At 32.4% G+C, this 21,522-nt stretch overlaps 1 protein-coding gene across 8 annotated transcripts in view; it reads right to left on the bottom strand.

Annotated features, from left to right (window-relative positions):
• The window catches only part of HDAC9 (histone deacetylase 9), a 298,491-nt gene that overhangs the window by 193,244 nt on the left and 83,725 nt on the right, over positions 1-21,522 (bottom strand). For 6 of the 8 annotated variants that reach the window (XM_015589423.1, XM_015589424.2, XM_025046886.1 and 3 more), the window contains 2 exons: positions 20,794-20,920; positions 18,484-18,605 (listed from right to left, as the gene is read on the bottom strand). In XM_015589423.1, the coding sequence (XP_015444909.1) occupies positions 18,484-18,605; positions 20,794-20,920 (249 nt within the window). The remainder of the gene's footprint in view (positions 1-18,483; positions 18,606-20,793; positions 20,921-21,522) is intronic. The other 2 variants (XM_025046889.1, XM_025046891.1) reach the window with 1 other exon arrangement.

Raw genomic sequence — 21,522 nt, 5'->3', positions numbered from 1 at the left:
GCTGAATCTGTTCTTTGTATGAATGAGAACATTGGGTTAAACCTTACTTCTATCAGGGCTACCTACCTACTGGTTAGAATGAATACAAATTAGAATTAAAGGCTTTAAGATGGTAATGATAATTAAAACAGGGGAAAATTAAACAATAGACTAACATGCAGAGAAGAGATAAATGGATTTTAGGAATCCCATGTTTCATGGGCCGAAGATGTAAAGGAAACAATGGTGGAAATAGGGAGAGGAAGCAGATGAATGGAAGTGTAGCATATAAAGTTAAAATTTAAAAGAGGTAAAGCTGGTCACTGCAGTCCAAAGACACAAAAGATGAAGAAAAAGGAAATCTGAGAAAGTTCATTCACTTGGGATTTGTAAGTAATTGGTGTCCTTTGAGAATACCGTTACATACAGAAGGGAAAAAAGAGCTAAATCAGTTGATACACATTGCTATGACATCATAACCTAGCAGAATAACTAATGAAGAATAGATGTTCAATAAATATTCTGAACTCGGTCACCTAGGTGATGATGGAACAGGCTCAAATTTTGATAACAAAAGGATAAAAAACTAGAAAAATTTAAATGAATTTTATTTATTTTTTATATTATTTTGTTTTGTTTCGTTTTAGGAGAGGGATGGATTTTGAGTGTTGAAAACTTTATAGAAGGAGCTTGGTAAATGGAAGACTTAGGAGATCCTTGCATTAGGGGGATAATTGAGCAAAGTCTTTAAAAAAAAAACATTGAGCTCCTTGAAAGCAATGATGGTCTCTACACCAGCTCTGTGTGCTCCAAGTGACTGCAATTTCTGGCCCAGAGTAAGTGATGAATCAAAGTTTGCTCTGACTTCCCTTCTCTTCCATCTCATTCAGCAAAATTGAATGGGGGCAGCTTTGAAAACTATCTCTTTTTTGGAGACAACTAAAATTAGAAGATTGCTAATGAAACTCTGAAGATAATGACAAAACTTAAGAAGTGATCTTCCCAATATTTTTTCATCCTTTGCAGTCTTCATTCTGTGAAGTAGCAGAAAAGCAGACTCTATTTAGTGTCAGAGGAAGATGTCTCATTGATCACCCACCTCAATCTCTAAATTCCTATTCAACCCTCACTGGCCTTTAACTTCCTTCTAATGATAAATTAAGCATATACAACTTTTGTTGTATACATCTAATATAATTTCTACCAACAAGTTTTAAAAATATTTCCTTCTAATTAACCTAAAGTTTCAAACTTTAACATAATGAGGGTTTTTTTTTTTAATTTAAAAGTTCACTAAACTAAACTTGCTGATTTTTATCTTTGACATTCTCCTCTTAGATTTTGTACTTTAAGAGAGAAAAGGGATCTAATAGTAATGCCTTTCTTCATGTGGCAGCTTTTCCACTCCCTTCTCTGACAGAATATTTCCCTGTGTACTCATGTCATTCATCTCTAGGATTTACCCAGTAATACCTTTGGATTATATGACTTACACATTTTTCAATAAGTGAAAAAATATGTTTTCAATACCTAGCCTCGAAATATCTAAAATTTAATTTCTTTTTACCTTCTGTAACACAGAGCTCTTCGTCATTGAACTCTCCACTTCCTTACCTTCTTTCCTACCCTGGAGTCTTCCCTGAGATTTCTCATTTCCTTAATTCTCTAAATATTCATATCCATATCCTACTTGCCCCCCATGCACCTTTCACTTATAAAGGGCTCAAACTCTCAAACCCTACTGTTTTCAATGTACGTGACTATAAGAAAACTCCTAATTTCAAACTTTCAATCTGTTTATCTTTAATATTACTTTGTATGTCTTGTTCCCACCTTTCAACAAAATAATCAAAACACAATTCATCAACTTTTTTCTGAAGCTGGAAAGAATTACCTTCTGGAACATCTTCACATCAATTGGTTTTATCATTCTTTCCGTCTATAGTGAAATCTACAGTGCACTGCTGATACACATTCTAACATCATAAAAATTGGAAATTAACATTCCATCTCTGTTTACTGTGTGAACTTGGATATATTTCTAAGCTCTTTCAATGTTAATTTTTACAAAACTAGTTAGCTCAGGTCTCTGTTTTCCATGCTCTTCTTTTGTTCAGACTGGTACACAATAATCACGATATATCTTTCTAAAGCTTTTATTGTTTCGTGTTAATCTCACACATAAAAATTTATTGCACTGACTTCTTTGCTCCTCTACTCATACCAGACCTCAAGAGAAAGTGAGTTTCTGCAAAAGCGGTATCGTATGGGCTTCCATGATCCAGCACTACCCTATCCAGCAAAAACTTCTCTCACTGCTGTCTAAAATACATCCTCCACCTTAAGATGCTTACTTTTTATCATCTTGCCTTTTTTGCTTCTCACTAATTCTTCACCTAAACGTTGTTCAAGATGTATTGTGAAGCCATTCTCTCCGCTAAGCCTTCCCTCAATACTCGAGCCTTCACTCTTAGTTTATAAAATTCTAAAGAACTTAAAAAATTTTAAAACATTATGATCTTAATCATATAATTTCCTATATCTATATCATTTCTTTTGGGGAAGAAAATGCTTAATGATTAAAAAAAACAATCAAATGAATACCTAAATAAACATGTCTTCTATTTGTATTTATTGTGTTTTCACAAATAGACTATCTTGAAGCAAGAAAACTGGTTTAATGTATCATCTGAATCAAAAATAGCACAATAATGAGCAATAACATGTGAAAACATTTATTGTGAAAACATTTCTGGAGTTTTTTAAGTATAAATTTTATACTTTTACAAATTACAAAATCTTTGAATTTTGGCATTTATCCTTAGGAATATTATTTCACTATTAACATATGGCCACTCAAGAAATGTTATATATGCCCATTATTTCAGTATATTTTTTCTGTTCCTAATAAAACTGCAATGGCAATCTTGTAATTTATATGGTACATTACTTTTAAAGAAATTTGAAGATGCACTCAAGAAATGTCATAAATTAAACTGGGAATTTTTTTAAAAAAATAAAGGTTTATTAAACCCATGATAGGTTAGGGTCCAGGGATATAGACATCTTTACATTCACTGCAGTTAGGGGTGGAAAGTGAAAAAAAAAAATTATAGTGTTTCCATCAGAAAATACACTGCTGGAAATCTATCCTGTAGAAGTAATAAGCAATTTGCACAAAGATGAATTTTATAATGTTTACTGCAAAATTATTTTAAATAGCAGATACTGGAAATACTATAAATGTCCAACATTAGGGTCTGTAATTATAATGTAGCTGTATAATAAATTATTATTTACCCATTAAAATGACATTGGAGATTCATACTCGATACGAATAGCTTAGTTTCTGACAGAGCAAAAAGAAAAATATAATGAATCATATAGTTGTAGTACATAAGCATATTAGTTCTTCAAGAAAGACAAACATCCTAGTAATAAACCCACAGGGTAGTTATTTTATATGCATGTATCTGTAATGGTAAAAGAAAACATAATGAATGTGTCTTTAAGAAACGTTTTTTAAAGCTGAAGAAATATTTCTCATGTTTTTTATTCTAACTATATTATAGAAGAATAACAGTATAATTTAAAAATAAAATAGATTCTATATGGAATATTTAAGAACATATAAAGTATGTCTACTAGTTCTTATGTATCCACAAACTTATCTATCTCCTTAAAAATTTTTAGCAGATTTAGAAAATAATATGTTCTTATATAGTGATAAAAGTATCTTTATATTTACAGTTTCTCAGAATTCTGTCATTGATCTATATATATTAGCTTATATTTGTGGCAAACATATTTGGAAATAACAAAATAATTTTTAACTTCTAAAATAGTTTATTTTAAGAAACATTAAATATTTACATGCCAAAAAAATACATCAATTTGTGTTATTAACTAATTTGCTTTCAATGAAAATGTCTGTAGAAGCAGTTGGACTTACAAAGAATAATCCAAACTGATAAGTTATTTCTAAAATATTTTGAACATTATTCATCATTGGACTAAAGTTAAATTATAAAGGGTACAATCTAAATTGTTATAAGTCACTACTTTTATTAGGATGGACCAACATGGTGCTTTAACATTAGCGAACTGCCTTTTTCAATGATACTAGATACTACTTATTTATGCTATTTATGTACAATATAAATAAGATGTTGAAAGACCAGGTTCTGAAATAAAACTCAATGTTTTCAAACCTGGCATTGCACTTACTGCTCATATAAATAAAATGAGACTGAAGAAAATTACAAACCTCTCTTTGTTCATTGTCTATAAAACTAGTGAGAAATAACAAGATGTATTTTCAGGGTTGTTGTATGGAGTCAATAAAATATATAGCAAGATGCTTAAAATGATACCTATTCCACAGTGACCCATGTTATCTGTTACCACCAGATAAATCTTACTGGCTGCTAACATTAATTCTCTTCAAATTATTACTTAATACACATATTTAAAATACATATATATTTAAATATTATTCCTGCCAGTGGTAATCTCAAAATACATAGACTGCTCATTTATTCCTGACCAACTATCACAGCAAAGTAATTTGATGCTTTCTTATTTATCAGCATTTTACTTTAGAGCTGCAAAGAGTCTGAAGAAGGTAAACGCCAGAATTGTGTAATTAATTACTTATTATATTCATCTTAATATTGTATTTTTTATTCTCAAAATGTGATTTATAGCACAAAGTTCTCAGTGCATTTCTCCGGCAAATATTCATTTCATAAACCTTGCATGACCATCACCTATAGTGTTTTGCAAAATGAGGAATGTAATATGAATACATTGTGTTGTAAAGGGCATTTTAAAATTAAATAAATAGAATATATTAGGAAAGAAACTATTATACATGATAATGGTATTACTAATTTTGATTTGTTTTTCAGATGTGTGTGTGTTCCACATTATACAGTAGTTGGTCATAACCAAAAAAACTTGAAAGACATTGATATATTACATAAAAATACTGTGATCTCCATTGTTGAGGACACAAAAATGAAACACAAATCTTGCCACTGAGTAAATTTCATTATTATAGGGAGGCAGTGTTTACATGGGAATTACTATAGGTAGCACATTAATGGAGCTGACCTGTAAAAGATTTCAACACCGCTGCTTCAGGGCAGGGAAGGTAGAGGATTGGAAAAGCTTCATAAACTGTAGTGCTTTAATTTGAAGAATGAGTAGGCAAATCAGATCTGAAGAACCTACTGTGGAAATGCCCAGGGCGTGTGTGAAAACCCACACAAAATTTTGAGTAAGAGAGTTAATAGAATCAGATCTGTTCTTTAGAAGGATGAATGTTAATCAGTTTTATTCTCAGTCCAATTCATTTGAGAACTAATTTAAACACTCAAACTTCCAGGGTGGGCAAGCGAGAAAGGCTCCCTCCCCCCAGTATTACTGATCTCTCTGACTGCTTCAGGGTTGGTACATGACCCAAGCTGTTCAAGTGCGTTAGTCCGGGGAATTTATCAGAACTATACTGAGGGGAAAGTAATTGTTTTTGCTGTTCTTGTTAAGCAATTAAGAGTTAAGCCCAGGGCTATACTGGGTTATCCTAGTAATCATTTGGGGAGAGCATTATTATATATAAAGTCCAAGATAGGAACTCATGCTTCTAATAATAGCATATGAACACACTTAACTACTATCATCTCAGCACTTGGACACTTGGAAAATTCAGTTAAATGAACCCCTCTAAATCCCTTCCCTTAAATAAACAAACAAAAAACAAACAAACAAAAAAACCCCTAAGCTAATTTGTTTTGGTTTCTTGCTGCTTAAAAATTAAAAGAGTCCTGAAAAATATAATTCCTCTCAGACATTTTATCTTCTTTGGGTGATTTAAATCAGAATGCTTTTAAGGCTATGTCCAATCTCAGAGAGAGGAGTTTTCTATGACTGATTAGTGATGTCTGCTTTGGGAATGGAATGTATTTGTAGCAACACTCTAGACAGGCCATATGTGTGCCTGCTAAGTCTATACTTCTCTGTCCCATATGATAGCCACCAGCTAGCTACATGTAGATATTTAGATTAAATTAACTAAAAATTGTCAACAAAAATTTATATTCTCAAGCACACTACCTACATTTTGTGTTCAATTTCAAGTGACTATATCTGCCTAGTGGCTGAAATGGATAGTGCAGATATACAACTTTTCATCATTACAGATAATTCTATTGGGTAGTACAAGTCTATACTATTTTCAAAGAACCATATATTTACAGCTGTAGCAGACTAATAAATTCTATGTTACCGATTTTAAAATTATATAATAAAATTAAAATAGATAATTCCAATTAAATATGCTGAAAACAAAACAAAAATTAATATCTCAATGTCTTATCTGCATTCTTCAGGTAGTTTGAAACTTTGCTTTCATTTAAGAATGTTTATAATCTAGAAAGGAGAAAAAAGAAGCAAGGTGGGTCAAAGGTGGGTCAAATGCTAAATGATATTAACTTTCAATCAACCTTTTAAGAACCTATACATGTGCCTCACTGGGAAGATAGTGAGCTCCTAATGGCAAAAGTCTTTTTTCACTTATATTGATCTCTTTCATACCCACTAATAGTCCCAGCACAAAGTGTGGTTTGTCAGAAAAGGAATGAAGATGTTACAAACACTCTCTTCAAGGACATTTTTGTCATCCATTTGGGAAGAACAAGATAAAAACAACAGTATGAAATATGATATTTAATAATTGACATGATTGCCAACTTTTATGAAAAAATGACTTTTGAATTTATCTTGTATATGCATAGGTAGTAAAGAATAGAGGAATTGGTATTGAAATTTAAAAAAGCTCAAAGGCAAATAGTTTTATAAAAGAGGAGATTGGTAGAAAGAAATAAAGATAGCTGTTTATAGATAAATTAAAACCACCTATTGGAAAAATCTAGCATGCTGGTATAAACTGCTGTGTACTGCCTTAAATACTAAGAAGGTTTCTGAGCAGATAATGGTTTCCCTCGATATCTTTGTCATTAAGGACACTTTAATTTCAAAGTAACTCAGTGGGTGGCTGAAAATTTAAAGAAAATATAATTACAAATATTTCATCATTTGTTTTCTGTCATTTAATTTATTTCATTAGCTATGTCTAGAGATATATATAAGTACAGATATTTGCATGACATATTTTACCAGTGTTTCAAGTTGTATAATTGTGAATATTACAAATTAGGAGTTATTTTTCAATCATTCTCATGATTAGACAACAGATGGCTAAATGCTTTTAAAGTCTTAATTATTATTTGTTGCCAATTTCTCATTTCCATCTTATCTAAAATGCCCTGCCTATTTCTAATTGAGCATTTTATGGGGAGTGAAAATATGCCATTAGACTTTACTACAGTTAATTAAAATGAATTTGAGATACAATTCTACAAAAATGCCATCATTTATTTCTTATTTATACATTCTTCAAATCATTAACATTTTCTTACCTTACTCTTCATGAAGTATGATGATATAGTTCCTTTTAGACTTACTTATACACAATCTTAGGAACCATTAGATCCAAATCTTTCATTTAACTGAAATCTAAGATCCAAAATCATGAGGTGCTATATTCAAGTTCATATATTAATAACCGGTTTAAGACCACAACTCTAGACTTCTTTTGCCATTCCATTTTTTTTACAATTATATCATGTGGCTACTGTTAATAATACCTACCACTAATGGCTCACCATTATTCTCAGTATCTCATATTAGTAATATGTATTGAGACTGTTATATATCAGGCACTGTTTTGGGTACTTTCATGAAGTACATTTATTACTTACAATAACCATACAAGGCAAATATTTTCCTCACTTGACACTTGAAAAATCTGAGGTTCGAAGGAGTCCTGGAACTTGCCTATGGTCACATAACTCTAAGTGGTAGCATTGTGCTGGAATTCTCAGCCAGCTCTAACTCTAACTGCAAACCATAAGATTATTTCCAAGGCTTTGTCTCTCTAGGTTATATGAGCTTTTTCACACTAGTTTCTTCCACAAACAAATAACTTGAGTTAGATTTCCAAAGTTCTTAGAAGATTGATTATCACACATCTCAATTTATACTTGCTCTTAGCTCCAACTAGTTATACATATTGCATACATGATCTGTAAGACCAGTTTCTCATTTATCGAACTGTGAAACTTAAACTATTTTGTTACTTGAAACTAAGCTAACCATACCTAACTTTTGAATAAAAAAAATTTAGAAACATTAATTTCCATTATGCTTTTTATAATTTTAAATGAAAAACTGTATATTATAAAAGTTTGTGTTCATCACAAGTCATCTTACTATACTAAACCATTTAATTCTCTAGTAAATACTACAAAAATTTATCAGTTGTAACATGCCCAATTACCTTGTATACCAGTACAATTCCAAAACCAGAACACATTTCTAGTTAAACTATGAAATATCTATTAGACCCACTCAGATTTCAGATGTTTGTTTAAAAAACACACGTCTTAAAATCAATGAAATATGGTAGTTCAAAATAACTAACTTTTCATAATCTAAATAACTAAATATAACAAAAAGCCTTCCTTTACAAAGTAAATTATCTATGTAAAAAAGTCAAATACTATTTCAAAAAAGAACTGAATTTTCTAATTTTTGGAATGTTAAAAAAAGATTGATTTTTTTCACCTTATCAAATTTCTAGTGTTTGATATTATAAACAAAGTAAGAAACACAGGAAAAAAAGTTCTTATTATTCTAAAGTCTTGCTTACATGGTAGTTTATATGCTGTTCCAACCCAATATTTCATCAAACTTATTTTCAAAGTAGCAAAAATCAATGGAGTGTTGGTTCCCATTAGGGAAAAGAGAAAGATGATATATAAAAGAGGGCACAGAATAAAATGCCATAGAATGAATCATTAGGCAAAGCTTTCAGCACAAAGTATTACATTCCTTCCAAAATGTGATTTAAAATTATTTCAGCCATTCTCTCTCTGTCACAGTTTTTAGCATGGATTTGCTAGCCATGACCAAGCTGAGTGTTAAGAGAGTCAATTATTGATGTTAATCTTTTCAAAATACTTATTACAATTAATTAATAGGAATTATATTGCTTAAATATGAATCTGTCACATAAAAAATTGAAATGTTGTGTTTTAATTTTTTAAAGACTATTTTACAGTTTTAAAAGTCAATGGCATCAACTCCATAATGGAGAGGGCTTGAAAATCTTTTCTCTCATTCTCACCACAAAAAGAAGTTGAGCAAATTAAAAATCAAAGCAATTTTCTTAGATCTAACAGATAATTGAGGTCTCAGAGCAAATCAGCACCTCAAAATCTGGAGAGAGAGGGAAATACAGAAAATCAAAGCTGAGATCAGCTTACTGGAAACAGAGGCCACTAGAGTCAGTAACTGGTATGAACATTTAAATGTTAATTTTGATGAATCGTTGGAGGCTGAGTGTAGGCCAGCTTGAGAGTTAAAAACTCTAGGCTCCCAATCTCAGGGGGGACCCTACACATTCATGGGTTTTACTTATAGGAACCCAATCAGGTTCTCTCAGTGAAGATCAGTAACAACTCCTTCCCTATTTAAGTAAAGCTAGAAAGTAGGAGGAGAGAAAAGTAGCCATTTAGAAATATGCTCAGGAGAAAAGTCACAAATTTGAAACATACCCAGAGCATTTCTCATTATAAAAACCTGGCCTATAAGGAAAAATATTTTACCAGACCTTCATCTGACCTGGATGGAAGGGCAGTTAGTCAACTGCAGCCTCTTCTAGCCTTCTTGTTTCACTTTAGAGGAGGATAAAAAGAAACCAAGAAACAGTTGTGGATGTCAGAGATCTCAGACGCATACCCACTAAAAAAATAAGATTTAATCATGACATTATAAACATTACTCCTCATGACATCTTACTACCACATCAACAGGGTTCCAGGATAATAACATGGATTACAGCTGAGAGGGATGCAAGACACACACTCTATTTATGAAGGTGTTCTTAGGGAAATTCCAAGAAAATAGGGAAGAAACAAAACAAAACAATTCAAAGAAACTAGAGCCTCTGGCACTTACCGCTACAGCAAATATTAAACATAGCTCAGTGCCAGACACATTAACATAAAATCTCACACCAAAAGCCTAATCACTCAATTTCTATTTTCTAATATACCATGTCTAGCTTTCAACAAAAAATTGCAAAACATATTAAAAGGCAAGAGAAAGCACAATCTGAAGAGCATCAGACCAGCATTAGATAAGATGCAGACATGACAATGATTTTCGAAATATCAGATAGGGAAGCTAAAATAACTATGAATAATATGTTAAGGGCTTTAATGGAAAAAGTTGACAACATGCAATAACATATCGGTGAATATAAGCTAAGAAATGGATACTCTAAGAAAAGATCAAAAGAAAATACTTGAAATCAAAAGCACAGAAATAAAGAATGCCTTTGATAGCTCATCATTGGATTAGAAATAGCTGAGGAACGAAGCAATGACCTTGAAGACATGTCAACAGACACTTCCCAAGATGAAAGGCAAAGAAAAAAAGAAGAAAATACCCCAGGACTCTTGGACAATTACAAAAGATATAATATATGTATGCATACTGGGAATCCCAGAATAACAAGAAGATAAAGGAACATGAGAATATTTGAATAATGGCTGGAATCCACAGATACAGGGGTCTAAGAGAACATGAAGTAGCATAAATACCAAACATCTAACCATATTACATTTGACTGAAGAAAACCAAAGATAAAGAGAATATCTTCAAGGAAAACAGAGGGTATTAGAAAGCAACTTGTCTATAGAGTAACAAGAATAATAATTATATCAAATTTCTTGTCAGACACCATGCAAGAAGAGAGTATAATGAAGTGTTTAAAGTGTTACAAGAAAAATAAAAAACAGCGACCTAGAACTCTGTATTCAGCAAAATTCTCCTTTAAACATAAAGTAGAAATAAAAATTTTCTCAAACAAAAACTAAGGAAATTTGTTGTGAGTAGACTTGCCTTGCAGGAAATATTAAAAGAAGTTCTTCAGCAAGAAAAGGATAGAGATCAAAAAGTCAGATCTATATAATGGAAAGAATAAATAAAGGTAAAATAAAATATTTTATTTTCCTTATTTTTAATGGATCTAATAGATTTTTCAAAGTAATAATATTAACAATGTATTGGGTAATTTTAGCTTATTGAATGGTAAAATCAATAATAGAAACATTTTTTAAAAATGAGAGAGAAGAATTAGGAATACTCTGTTATAGGGTAACTATACCCGTAAAGCAGTATAATATTTAATATAATATTAAATATAATAGTATTTGAAAGTGGATATAAATTAGCTGCAAATAGGTACTTCAACTCTAAGGAAACCACAAAAGAAAAATTTTTAAGAGGTACAATTAATATGTTAAGATGGCAGAGAACACGGAATCATACATGTTCACTTAAAACCAGAGAAGGCAGGACAGAGGGGAAGATAAAAATTAACAAAGTATGTACAGTGATTAGAAAACAGTTACAAACATGGTAGTTATTAATTTAACTATATCAATAACCGCTTTAAATATAAATGGTTTAATAAATCATTGAAAAGAAACTATCATAGTGGGTTAAAACAAACAAACAAAAAACTGAAAAAAACGAGACAACTATATTTTGCCTTATAAGAAAACAATTTTAAATATAAGGACACAGATAGATTGAAAGTAAATGGATGGAGAAAGATAGCCCATGCTAACACTAGGAAATTACAAATTAAAACCACAACAAGAAACCATTATATACCCATTAGAGCAGTTAAAATCCAAAACACTGAAACTGAAAATACCAAGTGCTGGTGAATATGTGGAACAACAGGAACTCTGATCCACTGCTGGCAAGTGTGAAACAAATAGTACAGCCACTCCGGAAGACAGTTTGGAAGTTTCTTATAAAATTAAACATGCTCTAACCATAAGATCCAGCTATCATATTCCTAAGTATTTACCTAATTGAGTTGAAAACCTATAACCACACAAAAACCTACATGTGAATGTTTATAGTAGCTTTGTAATGGCTAAAACTTGGAAGGAACCAAGATGTCTTTCAATAGATAAATGGATAAACTGTGGTTCATCCATACAATGTAATATTATTCAGAGATAAAAAGAAATGAGCTTTCAAGCCACAAAAGACATGGAGTAATCTTAAATGTATATTGCCAAGTGAAAAAAGCCAATCTGAAAAGGCTACATACTGAATGATTCCAACTACGTGACATTCTGCAGAAGACAAAACTATAGAGATAAATATCAATGGTTACCGGGAGTTGGTCAGGGGAGGGATGAATAGATGGAGTACAGAGGATTTTTAGGGTGGTGAATCTATTCTGTATTATATTGTAATAGTGGATATGTGACAACATTATACACTTGTCAAAATCTATAGAACTTTACAACATGAAGAATAAACCTTAATGTAAATTATGGACTACATTAATAATAATGTATCTACAGTGGTTCATTAACTGTACAAAATGTACCAAACTACTATGATATGTTAATAAGAGCAGAGACACTGGGGGAGAAGAGAGAGTAAAATGGTTACCCTCTACTATCTGCTCAAACAGGCATAAAAATTAAAGTCCATTAATTTGAAAATGAAGTCAATGGCAAAATTAGAACTCAGTTTGGCCCTAGTAAGCACAGAACATCAATTAAGAGTTCCTTCTACAGTAAATGACAGAAACAAGTCTGTTGCTCCTTCTGGACACCATACTGGGCTCTGAAATCCCAGAATCTGCTCCCTTCTTGATGTTAGCATTGCACATTGCACATAGCTTAAAATAAAAATGTTTTCACTTTCTCCTCATTTGACTTGTTTTACCAATAAAGGTGAAAATATAAGACCTTAGAAAGACTTTCCAACAAAAAAACAAATAATCCAATTAAAAAAATGGGCAGAGGACCCGAAAAGACACTTCTCCCAAGAAGACATACAAATAGCCAACAAACATATAAAAAGATGCTCAACATCGTTAGCTACTAGGGAAATGCAAATCAAAAGCACACAGGATACCATCTCACATCTGTTAGAATAGCTGTTATCAACAGGACAAGTAATAACAAATCTTGGAGAGGATGAGGAGAAAAAGGAACCCTCATACACTGCTGGTGGGACTGCGAATTGGTACAGCCACTATGGAAAACAGTATGGAGGTTCCTCAAAAAACTAAGAATGGATCTGCCATGTGATCCAGCAATCCCTCTACTAGGTATTTACCGCAAAGACTTGAAAACTCATATCCAAAAGGATATTTGCACACTGATGTTCATAGCAGCATTATTCACGGTGGTCAGGACATGGAAGCAACTGAAGTATCCTACAATGGATGACTGGATAAAGAAGCTGTGGTACATATATACAATGGAATATTACTCAGCCGTAAGAAGAGATGAAATATTGCCATTGCGACAACACGGATGGACCTTGAGATAATCATTCTAAGCGAAATAAACCGGAAAGAATAACCACATGATATCAATCATGGGTGGGGGATAAAACTGAAAGCAACAAATGAACAGGACAAAGAGAGACTCATGGACGTAGACAATGGACTAGTGGTTACCAGAGGGTGGCGGGGAGGGAGGACGGGGGAGGTAGTTAGGGTAAAAGGGGTCAAATAAATATGTGGTGACAGAAAGAAATCTAACTATGGGTGGTGAATACACAATGCATATGTATATTATACACCTGAAACTTACTGGATTTTGTTAACCAAGGTCAACATTAAAAAAAAAAAAAGACTCCACAATAATAAGAGATTCTGTTTTAATTCAATAAAAATAAACTCAATCCCTTATCAACTAGAAACCTGAAGTTAAGATTAAGCATGCCCTAAATCCTATACATGATCCTAAGTGCAGTCCATGCATTACTTAATCGGATCCTCAAAATAATTGTATGAACTGAGTGCAATAATTCTTCTCATTTTACAGATGAGGAAATTGTGGCCTAAAGAGATTATATAAATTTTCCAAGACTGAAGATCCAGATTTCAAAATGGCAGATGGATTTAAAGCCTGTGTTACTTTGCCACATTGCTTCTCAACTCTGGGAAAACTGGTGTAAATTTACTCACAAAGAATATATTTTAATAATTCAAAGTAAGAGTCGCCAAGACAATGGAACTAAGAGTACTAAAATATATAAAAATGCTCTAGTTTTTGTCAATCTGCAATAAGGTTATAAGTGAATATTTTCATAAGCAGAAGTGCTATCTTAGTGCTATCTGTGCAGATGTGTGTTTTTATGTCCATGTGTGCACATCCATATCTGTTTGTGTATTATAAGAAAGACATAGAACTGGAGAGAGAAGATGAAGAGAGCAAAAGTTTAAAACATTTTTAAAAATCTTCTTGTATTGATTCTGGATTATAACAATTTGCAAAGGTCACCAAAGGACCACAATATAACTTCTAACTGCTATACTGAGAGAGATTTATAAAGCTATATATCTCATCTCTCTGCCTTCTTTCCAATTTACTCAGTGTGGAAAATGACATTGGCCTTCCAAAACCTCAACTTATGTTTGGACCCATTCCATCTTCGAGTCTTATTCTAGTGTTGCTGACCATTAAAATGAATATTTCAGCGGAGCTGGAACAGTCCTATTAGCCCAAGCCAAGCTTTATATAGCTTGTGCACTTTAAGAGGTTAATCTTGCCAGCCAGTTCACTTTGTTCAGAAGCATTAAATGGAAAGACTGCAACATTCAAAGAAAGGCAAAGTTCACTGGGTGAGTCCCCAATAATCTAATGGAGCATAAAAACTTCTAGAAATTTTATCGTAATATTTTATGAAACATGTGCACACAGTCACTGGAATAGAATACAATTCAAATGGTTCTGAAAGTCAGTTCAAAGTCACCACATAGGCGCTATCTTCGTGAGAAACATGGACTATTTCAAAAGTGTCTGGACCCAGAAGCTTCCTTTCCCAATTTTATAGTTTATTATCAGTTCAGCAGCATACTATATTAGGGGGGAAAAATCACCTATTACAACATGATATAATTTGCAGCCAAACCATAAAGTTCAATAAAATATTCTAAATTTCAGTATCAAGAAATCCTTGTGTTAAGGAATAAAAAGAACCAAGAGTATAATTCTAAAAGAAGAGCTACTTCAAGTGTGGGCCAAAAATATAAAAATTAAAAACAATTATTTTATTCTCAACTTCACAACCAATTATGAAAGCCTTTGATATGCATCGCTGTGAAAGGAACAAATGACTCTCAGTTCCTACATTTAAAAGTGATTTAGAAATGTGGCTGATTAGAGCCAACTATTAGTATTTTTCTGATGTTTCCAAAATGCTCAAATTCTATGAGCAACTATGATTCTCCTAAGGGGAAGGAAGTAAAGGTCCACTTTGCATGACAAAGGTCAGATTTCTGCAGGCACAATGAGACTTCTATGGTCCACTGTTCCTAGGTTGTCACTGTTCGGTTGGGTCCTAAGAGGTCAAGAGAGGTTCCAAATAGTGTTCACTGCTTACAGGAGACCCCTGCGGCCAGTTTTTAAGGTCATTAAGATTTTCTTACTCTGGTTCCAGCTTTACTCCCTTAAATCTTGCTAATACATACTGGCAATTCAGTACTGATGTAAGTTAAAAAGAAACGGAAAATATTTAGTATTCTATGCAGATCAAAAATAGAATCCACTTATTTAACAATTTCTTGTAAATCTAAGATTCAGTTCACAGAAGATGATAATCAGGCCCCAAGAGAAAAGCTCAACTGTATTACAGCTGTCCTGGTATTTACACTGTATGATCAATGCCGCTACCCTAGATTTCAATTAATATGACGTAGCTTTATGTGTAAATTATCTTAAATAGTCTTCCTAATCATCATATATATATTTATTATGGTAATTTTTTTGTTTACTTTCTTTTATAATAACTATTGAGTCACAACAATATAACAAATGTTGAAGTAAAAATTATTATTTGACTCTACTTTGATGCTCTTCTATTTAGTGCAAATATATGTCTAAACTTTCTCACAGAGGATTGGAAAGACACAAGATGGATTATATTTATCAAAGTTGGAAGAGTTCTATTTGTAATTAATGAAGGGTACCTCTAAGTATTTTAGATAATGTGTGGAAAACATCTGTATTTAATTATAGCCTACATACTTAGACAATAGGAATTGAATTAAGGGATATTTTAAAACCTCTATAGAGATATAAAAATATTAATAGTTGTTCAAGAATCTTATTGGTACAATGCTAGAAAATGTTTGCTTTTACAGATCAACAACCTGACACTTCATGAGTATCAGGTTTTCAATACAAAGGGATGAAATTTAAAACACTGGGCAAATAGAGAAAAAAGAAAAGACAAGGGCTGTATCTTTTCACTATTATTATATATCCCATAGACACTGAAAAGGTCTTTCATATTAGTACAGATTTGAATACAATTCCATAACATATATCCTGAGCAGGATTTCACTTTGAATTTTATTATGGATTGAGACTTTCTACAAGAATAAATTAACAGCTTGCTACTCATTCTTCACAGAGGAAAAATCCAACATTGTTCTCATGGAAACAGTGGGACACAAAGTATGGGTTCTTAGTATTTGTTCTACAGTATTGAAAAAACCCAGATTTTTTTTCCTGCCTGCTTACTGGTTCCAAATGCCACTTCTTGTCAAAGTCAGTGTCAGTTCTGCAGTCAGTTTTCAATCTCCCAGTGGTAAGAATATATTCAAAAGCTGTGTGCACAGCAGGGTAGAAGTCTTTCTCTGTGAATGTAACTATATCACTCATCAGTAACCTCCTGCCATAAGGAGACTTGTGTTTTCTTTCCTTTCGTGACTCTGTGGGCTCTTGAATACCAGTCACTGCCCTGAGACCTGGGGCAATATTCACATAATCTCTGTCAATAGTTCCTACACATGCCCTTAGTGCCACTAAACGTCAAGGCTGCAGATCAAAGACCGCACATTCTAAAACTCCTGTCCTTTATGGATCAATTTTCATAAACTATACTCCATGTTTTAGAAATACATGGAGGCTCACTCTTTGCTTTCTTCCTTTCATCCCAGAGAAGTTTATTTATATGAAGGGCAATATGATTTGTAGATAATAGTGTGAAATTCTGATGCAATTCATAAAACTCATTCTCCCTTTTGTATACTATTCTTGAAGTATTTTACTATACCTATCGTCAGAGTAAAAATCTTTGGGCTATTAAAAGAAAAAGGCATGAATTGCTTTGGAATACTTGATTATCCTTCCTCAGTGCCTGGTACAACAGATGGTAGGTAATACATTCTTCTTCATGATTGATTATATTTTTAAATCTTCATTATGTTACAGGTAAATTATATAACAGAAAATAGTTTCGGTATGTGTTTTTATAATCTATATCCATTTTAATTATTCAAAATTGCTTGGGAAAACGAATGTAATTATTTGAAATCATTTTCTCTTGGTAGATTTCATATACAAATTACATAGATCTATACTTCTTCAAGCAGACCTGAGTAAAATAAAATGGATCAAATTATCTTCTCTGAATAACTTTTTAGATCAATTGTGGATACAAAATTTTTTTAATTTACAACTTTCTCTAAAGAGCCATATTTGGAAAACATCACAAGATTTAGAACAGAAAGTACACAAATGCTATTTATGCTTATATCTTGCTAAAGTCTAAATATATTTATTATAGAGGTAAGAGCATATAACACATAAAATGTGCACATTATCAGAGGGTTATAAAAGGAGAAGATGGGAAAACAAACACAGGCCTTAGAACCATAGGACTGCTTACTAAATTCCAAATAGAAGCTTCACTGTCCCAGTTCCCATAAACAAATTTTAATATAATTACATGAGATTATTAGGTACAAAACTTTACTCTGAGTTCTCCTATAAACTATAAGACATTAGGCAAGTCACTTACTTAGAAAACAGCTTTGGCCTTATGTTTTCACCACTTAATCTACTGAAATTTAAGGATTTTAAAATGTGTGAGAAATAATGTTTATTATTCTCATTTTTGTATTAAATGATGGAAGCTCAACAGAAAATTGGATTAATGGTGACTATGATAGAAGTTCTTATTCATGGAAAAGATTTAAATTTTCTGAGAAATCAAATTTCTATTTTCCTTAATTCTACTATTTACTGCTAATAAGATAATTGGTCTAAAATCCAAATATGATAACCTTTTAAATTAAAAAATGTACTTGAATTATATACTGAGTAAACTGATATAGAAATAGGTGTATATGTGTGTGTATGTGTCTCTGTGCACGTGTAAATGTGCCCGCACATACTATTTATTTATTCTGAGGACAGGGGTGCAGAGAGCATGATGGCTATGATCAAATCCTTTGATCATAGATCCGCTAGAGGCATGGCAAAATGAAACTACAGGTATGTTATGGAAGAATAAGTGGACTCTTCTGTTAATCTAGCTTACCAGTTTTTCGAAGGGGGAAATCATCCTTTGCATCTTGTGCTCCTGGTAATGTGTATTTGTAGGATGGAGATGTTCCACTCAGGGGTGGAGAGCTTTGATCCAATGATGTGTGGTGGGCAGCCCTACAAAAGAAAAAAAAGAGGGTCCACCATTTGCACTGGAGTTTTTATTGCACGTTGGTCAGCAATAATCAGTTGCACATGCTGTACACGTGGCTCAGCTCTGTTTATGTTCTTCCTTTTTAGTGTAACCAAGTTCACTTTAGCAGTATGTTATGGAATGATGCAGGACTTACAAGAATGCCCACTATGTGTTTGGTCACACAGTCACATAGAAAGTTTGTTTTACTAAAAGAGAGAATTTACCAAGATCCTGAGTTTTGATAATCTGAGACTATTGTGTACTTTTTCTTAAGAGTCATGCTATTGAAAAAGTCGTCATCTGAATCCTTTTCTGTCAACAATGTAGAATAAACAAGGTAAAAGTAAACATAGAAGGACTTCGTTTTTAAAAAAATTGGTAGATACTACATGAAAGCACATGTACACCAGTCTCAGGTGACTGTGATTTGAAAAAATAATTTTGATTTTTCAAAATGTTTTCTCTTTTCTACGTAAATACAGTAAAGGACATACATTTGCACTACTGAAGAGTAGTTTACAGGACAGAACATAAACTAACCAATGGTTCTAAGTACCTATACTTATTATAAATGAAGAAAACAATGGCTAGGGCATGGTATCACCACCAAGGTGATCATTCTACCAGTACTATTAATTTGAATCACACATTCTCAAGAATTATCTGGTTTAAGGATATTTCATCTAGCCATAACTGGAAAAAAAGTATTACATTCAGATTCCATAAGTTAATGATTTATGGTTGTCTGGAGTTGGACCCTACTGAAGTTCAGTTCAGTACATAAAGGGATTGCTAAGTAACATTTGAGAGTCATGATTCATAAAGCCAAGGGAAGAGCTTAGTTGTTTGCATGTAGTTATTGCCTCCCCACTCCCCCCAAAAAAGGTATTATCTCTTCTTAAAACAGACTTTAACTTAGAAAGAATACAAATTGGACATAAATTATGTATGTAATTTTAGATAATAAAATGGTATTTCTTTTTAAATATTTCGTGATGTTGGTTGAGCATTTGAAAAATTTTCTTTAGGGACTGGTTCTCAAGTGAACTAACATGTGTGATAGAAATTAGGTAAACCATTAAAAAGTATTTATACAGCATTATAGAATCTGCCTCAGTTAACTTGTTTTAGAGTCAGAGAAAAATAAAATAGAATTATAAGTATAATAATGCTTTAAATAGAAATCCTGTGATGCTTACAATTTCAGTATAACAGTGTAATCAAATATTTACTCCCTTATCCTTATGATGTAAAGGATTAAAAATATTTAAGTTTAAAATCCTATGGTCATTCTGCAAACATTTATAAAATGGGAGAAATTAAATTATCATCGATTAGTTAGCGTATTATCCAAATATGTTTTGCCTATTAGTTTTGTCTTGATTTTTAAAAAAAACCGTGTCCTTTGTATTTTACAGAAAGAAGAATTGTGTATTATATAGTATTCCTTTACTGAACTTGGGGAAACTTGGTTCCATAAAAACCATAACATCGCACTGTTTTGTTTTGTCTGCTTATGTATCAGAAGTTAATCTCTCATGTTACAGGGTGGGAAGAAATAAGGTGATATAGGCAGGGGAAACTAGTTACTGAAGACTTGGATTTATTTAGTTAGGTACCTCTCTTCTCTTTCTTCCCCTTCCCTCCCTAGTCTTCTTTCCTCCTTATTTTTTTTTAAATAAAAAATCTTCTGGACTTTTAAAAATAGCTCAGAGCTCCATCTTATATCAAGCCAAATAAAATAAAATCTAAACCTGCCAAATCTTCAGAAATAACTGTAAAAATGTCAGATGCACCATCTAAGAATAGAAAACTGCAAAATACAAACCAATTTCGATGCCCCACCCCACATTTGTCAATTATTCATTCAACAAAGAACATATATTCTTCCTGGCCCACAAGAGGCTACCTGTTAACATTTATTAAGCCCTATTTCTGTTACGCACTTCACCACATGATTTTGTAGGACCTTTCCAGAAAGCCTAGAGGACTGGTACTATTATTGTCCTCTTTTTACGGAGCAGGAAACTGGATGTTAGAGAAGTCAAGGACCTTGCCCACAGCCACATAGCAAAGAACTAGTAAGCCCCAGATCTGTGCCCAGGTGGGCTAAATATACAACCTATGTTCTTGACCCCAGAATTGAAAACAGCCAAACACTGAACATACGTGTACCAGAGCTTGGGATGGCGGCTCACGGAATGATTTTTTCCATTAGTTGGAGTGTCTTTCGTTGCTGATTTACTCAACAGGAATTCTTGAAGCTTCTGCTTTACTTCTGTACTTGCCACTGCCCCTGAAACACATGCATATAGAAACAGACGTTGATTTGGGGTTTGATACTTTCATGACTCTAAAATATTTAGCGAAAATTAAGAAGTAATACCACTGGTCACCGTAATGAAGTTTTCCTATTAAAAGAAGAAACCAGAGTCTAAATGGACTTTAGAAAATGGCAAAGTAATTATTTTGCAACTACTGATTAAAGCACCAATTTTTAAAAGAACTTTAATGATTTTTTAAAATTGTTTTATAGAAAGGGGAATCCTAGATTAATACTAATTTTTTTCTAAGCTTTAAAAATACTGCTGAGGAACAGAACACTGCCTTTTAAAAATCAAGAATCTTAGGGAACCACATAAGTGATTGAACACATTAAATGATCTTTTTTGAATAGCTATTTTGAAAAACTTTTTAAAAACTCTTTTGAGAATTAAACAAATAAACACTGCTGGCAATTTCAGTTCAAGTCATCCTGTTTTAAACCTTGCAACAACCTGATTTTGAACTGACCTCACACAGAGGAATTATTTGGATCTGTCTCCCTCTTGTGGATAGATTTTTTTTTTTTTTTTTTAAAACAAATGTTCTCCCTTAAATTTTCCCAAAGTCTTGGAC

The sequence above is a fragment of the Pteropus alecto genome, unplaced genomic scaffold (genome assembly GCF_000325575.1).
Source record: "Pteropus alecto unplaced genomic scaffold, ASM32557v1 scaffold21, whole genome shotgun sequence".
NCBI classification, from domain to species: domain Eukaryota; kingdom Metazoa; phylum Chordata; class Mammalia; order Chiroptera; family Pteropodidae; genus Pteropus; species Pteropus alecto.
Note: the sequence above shows the minus strand (reverse complement) of the source record. Positions and strands in the feature narration are given on the sequence as shown.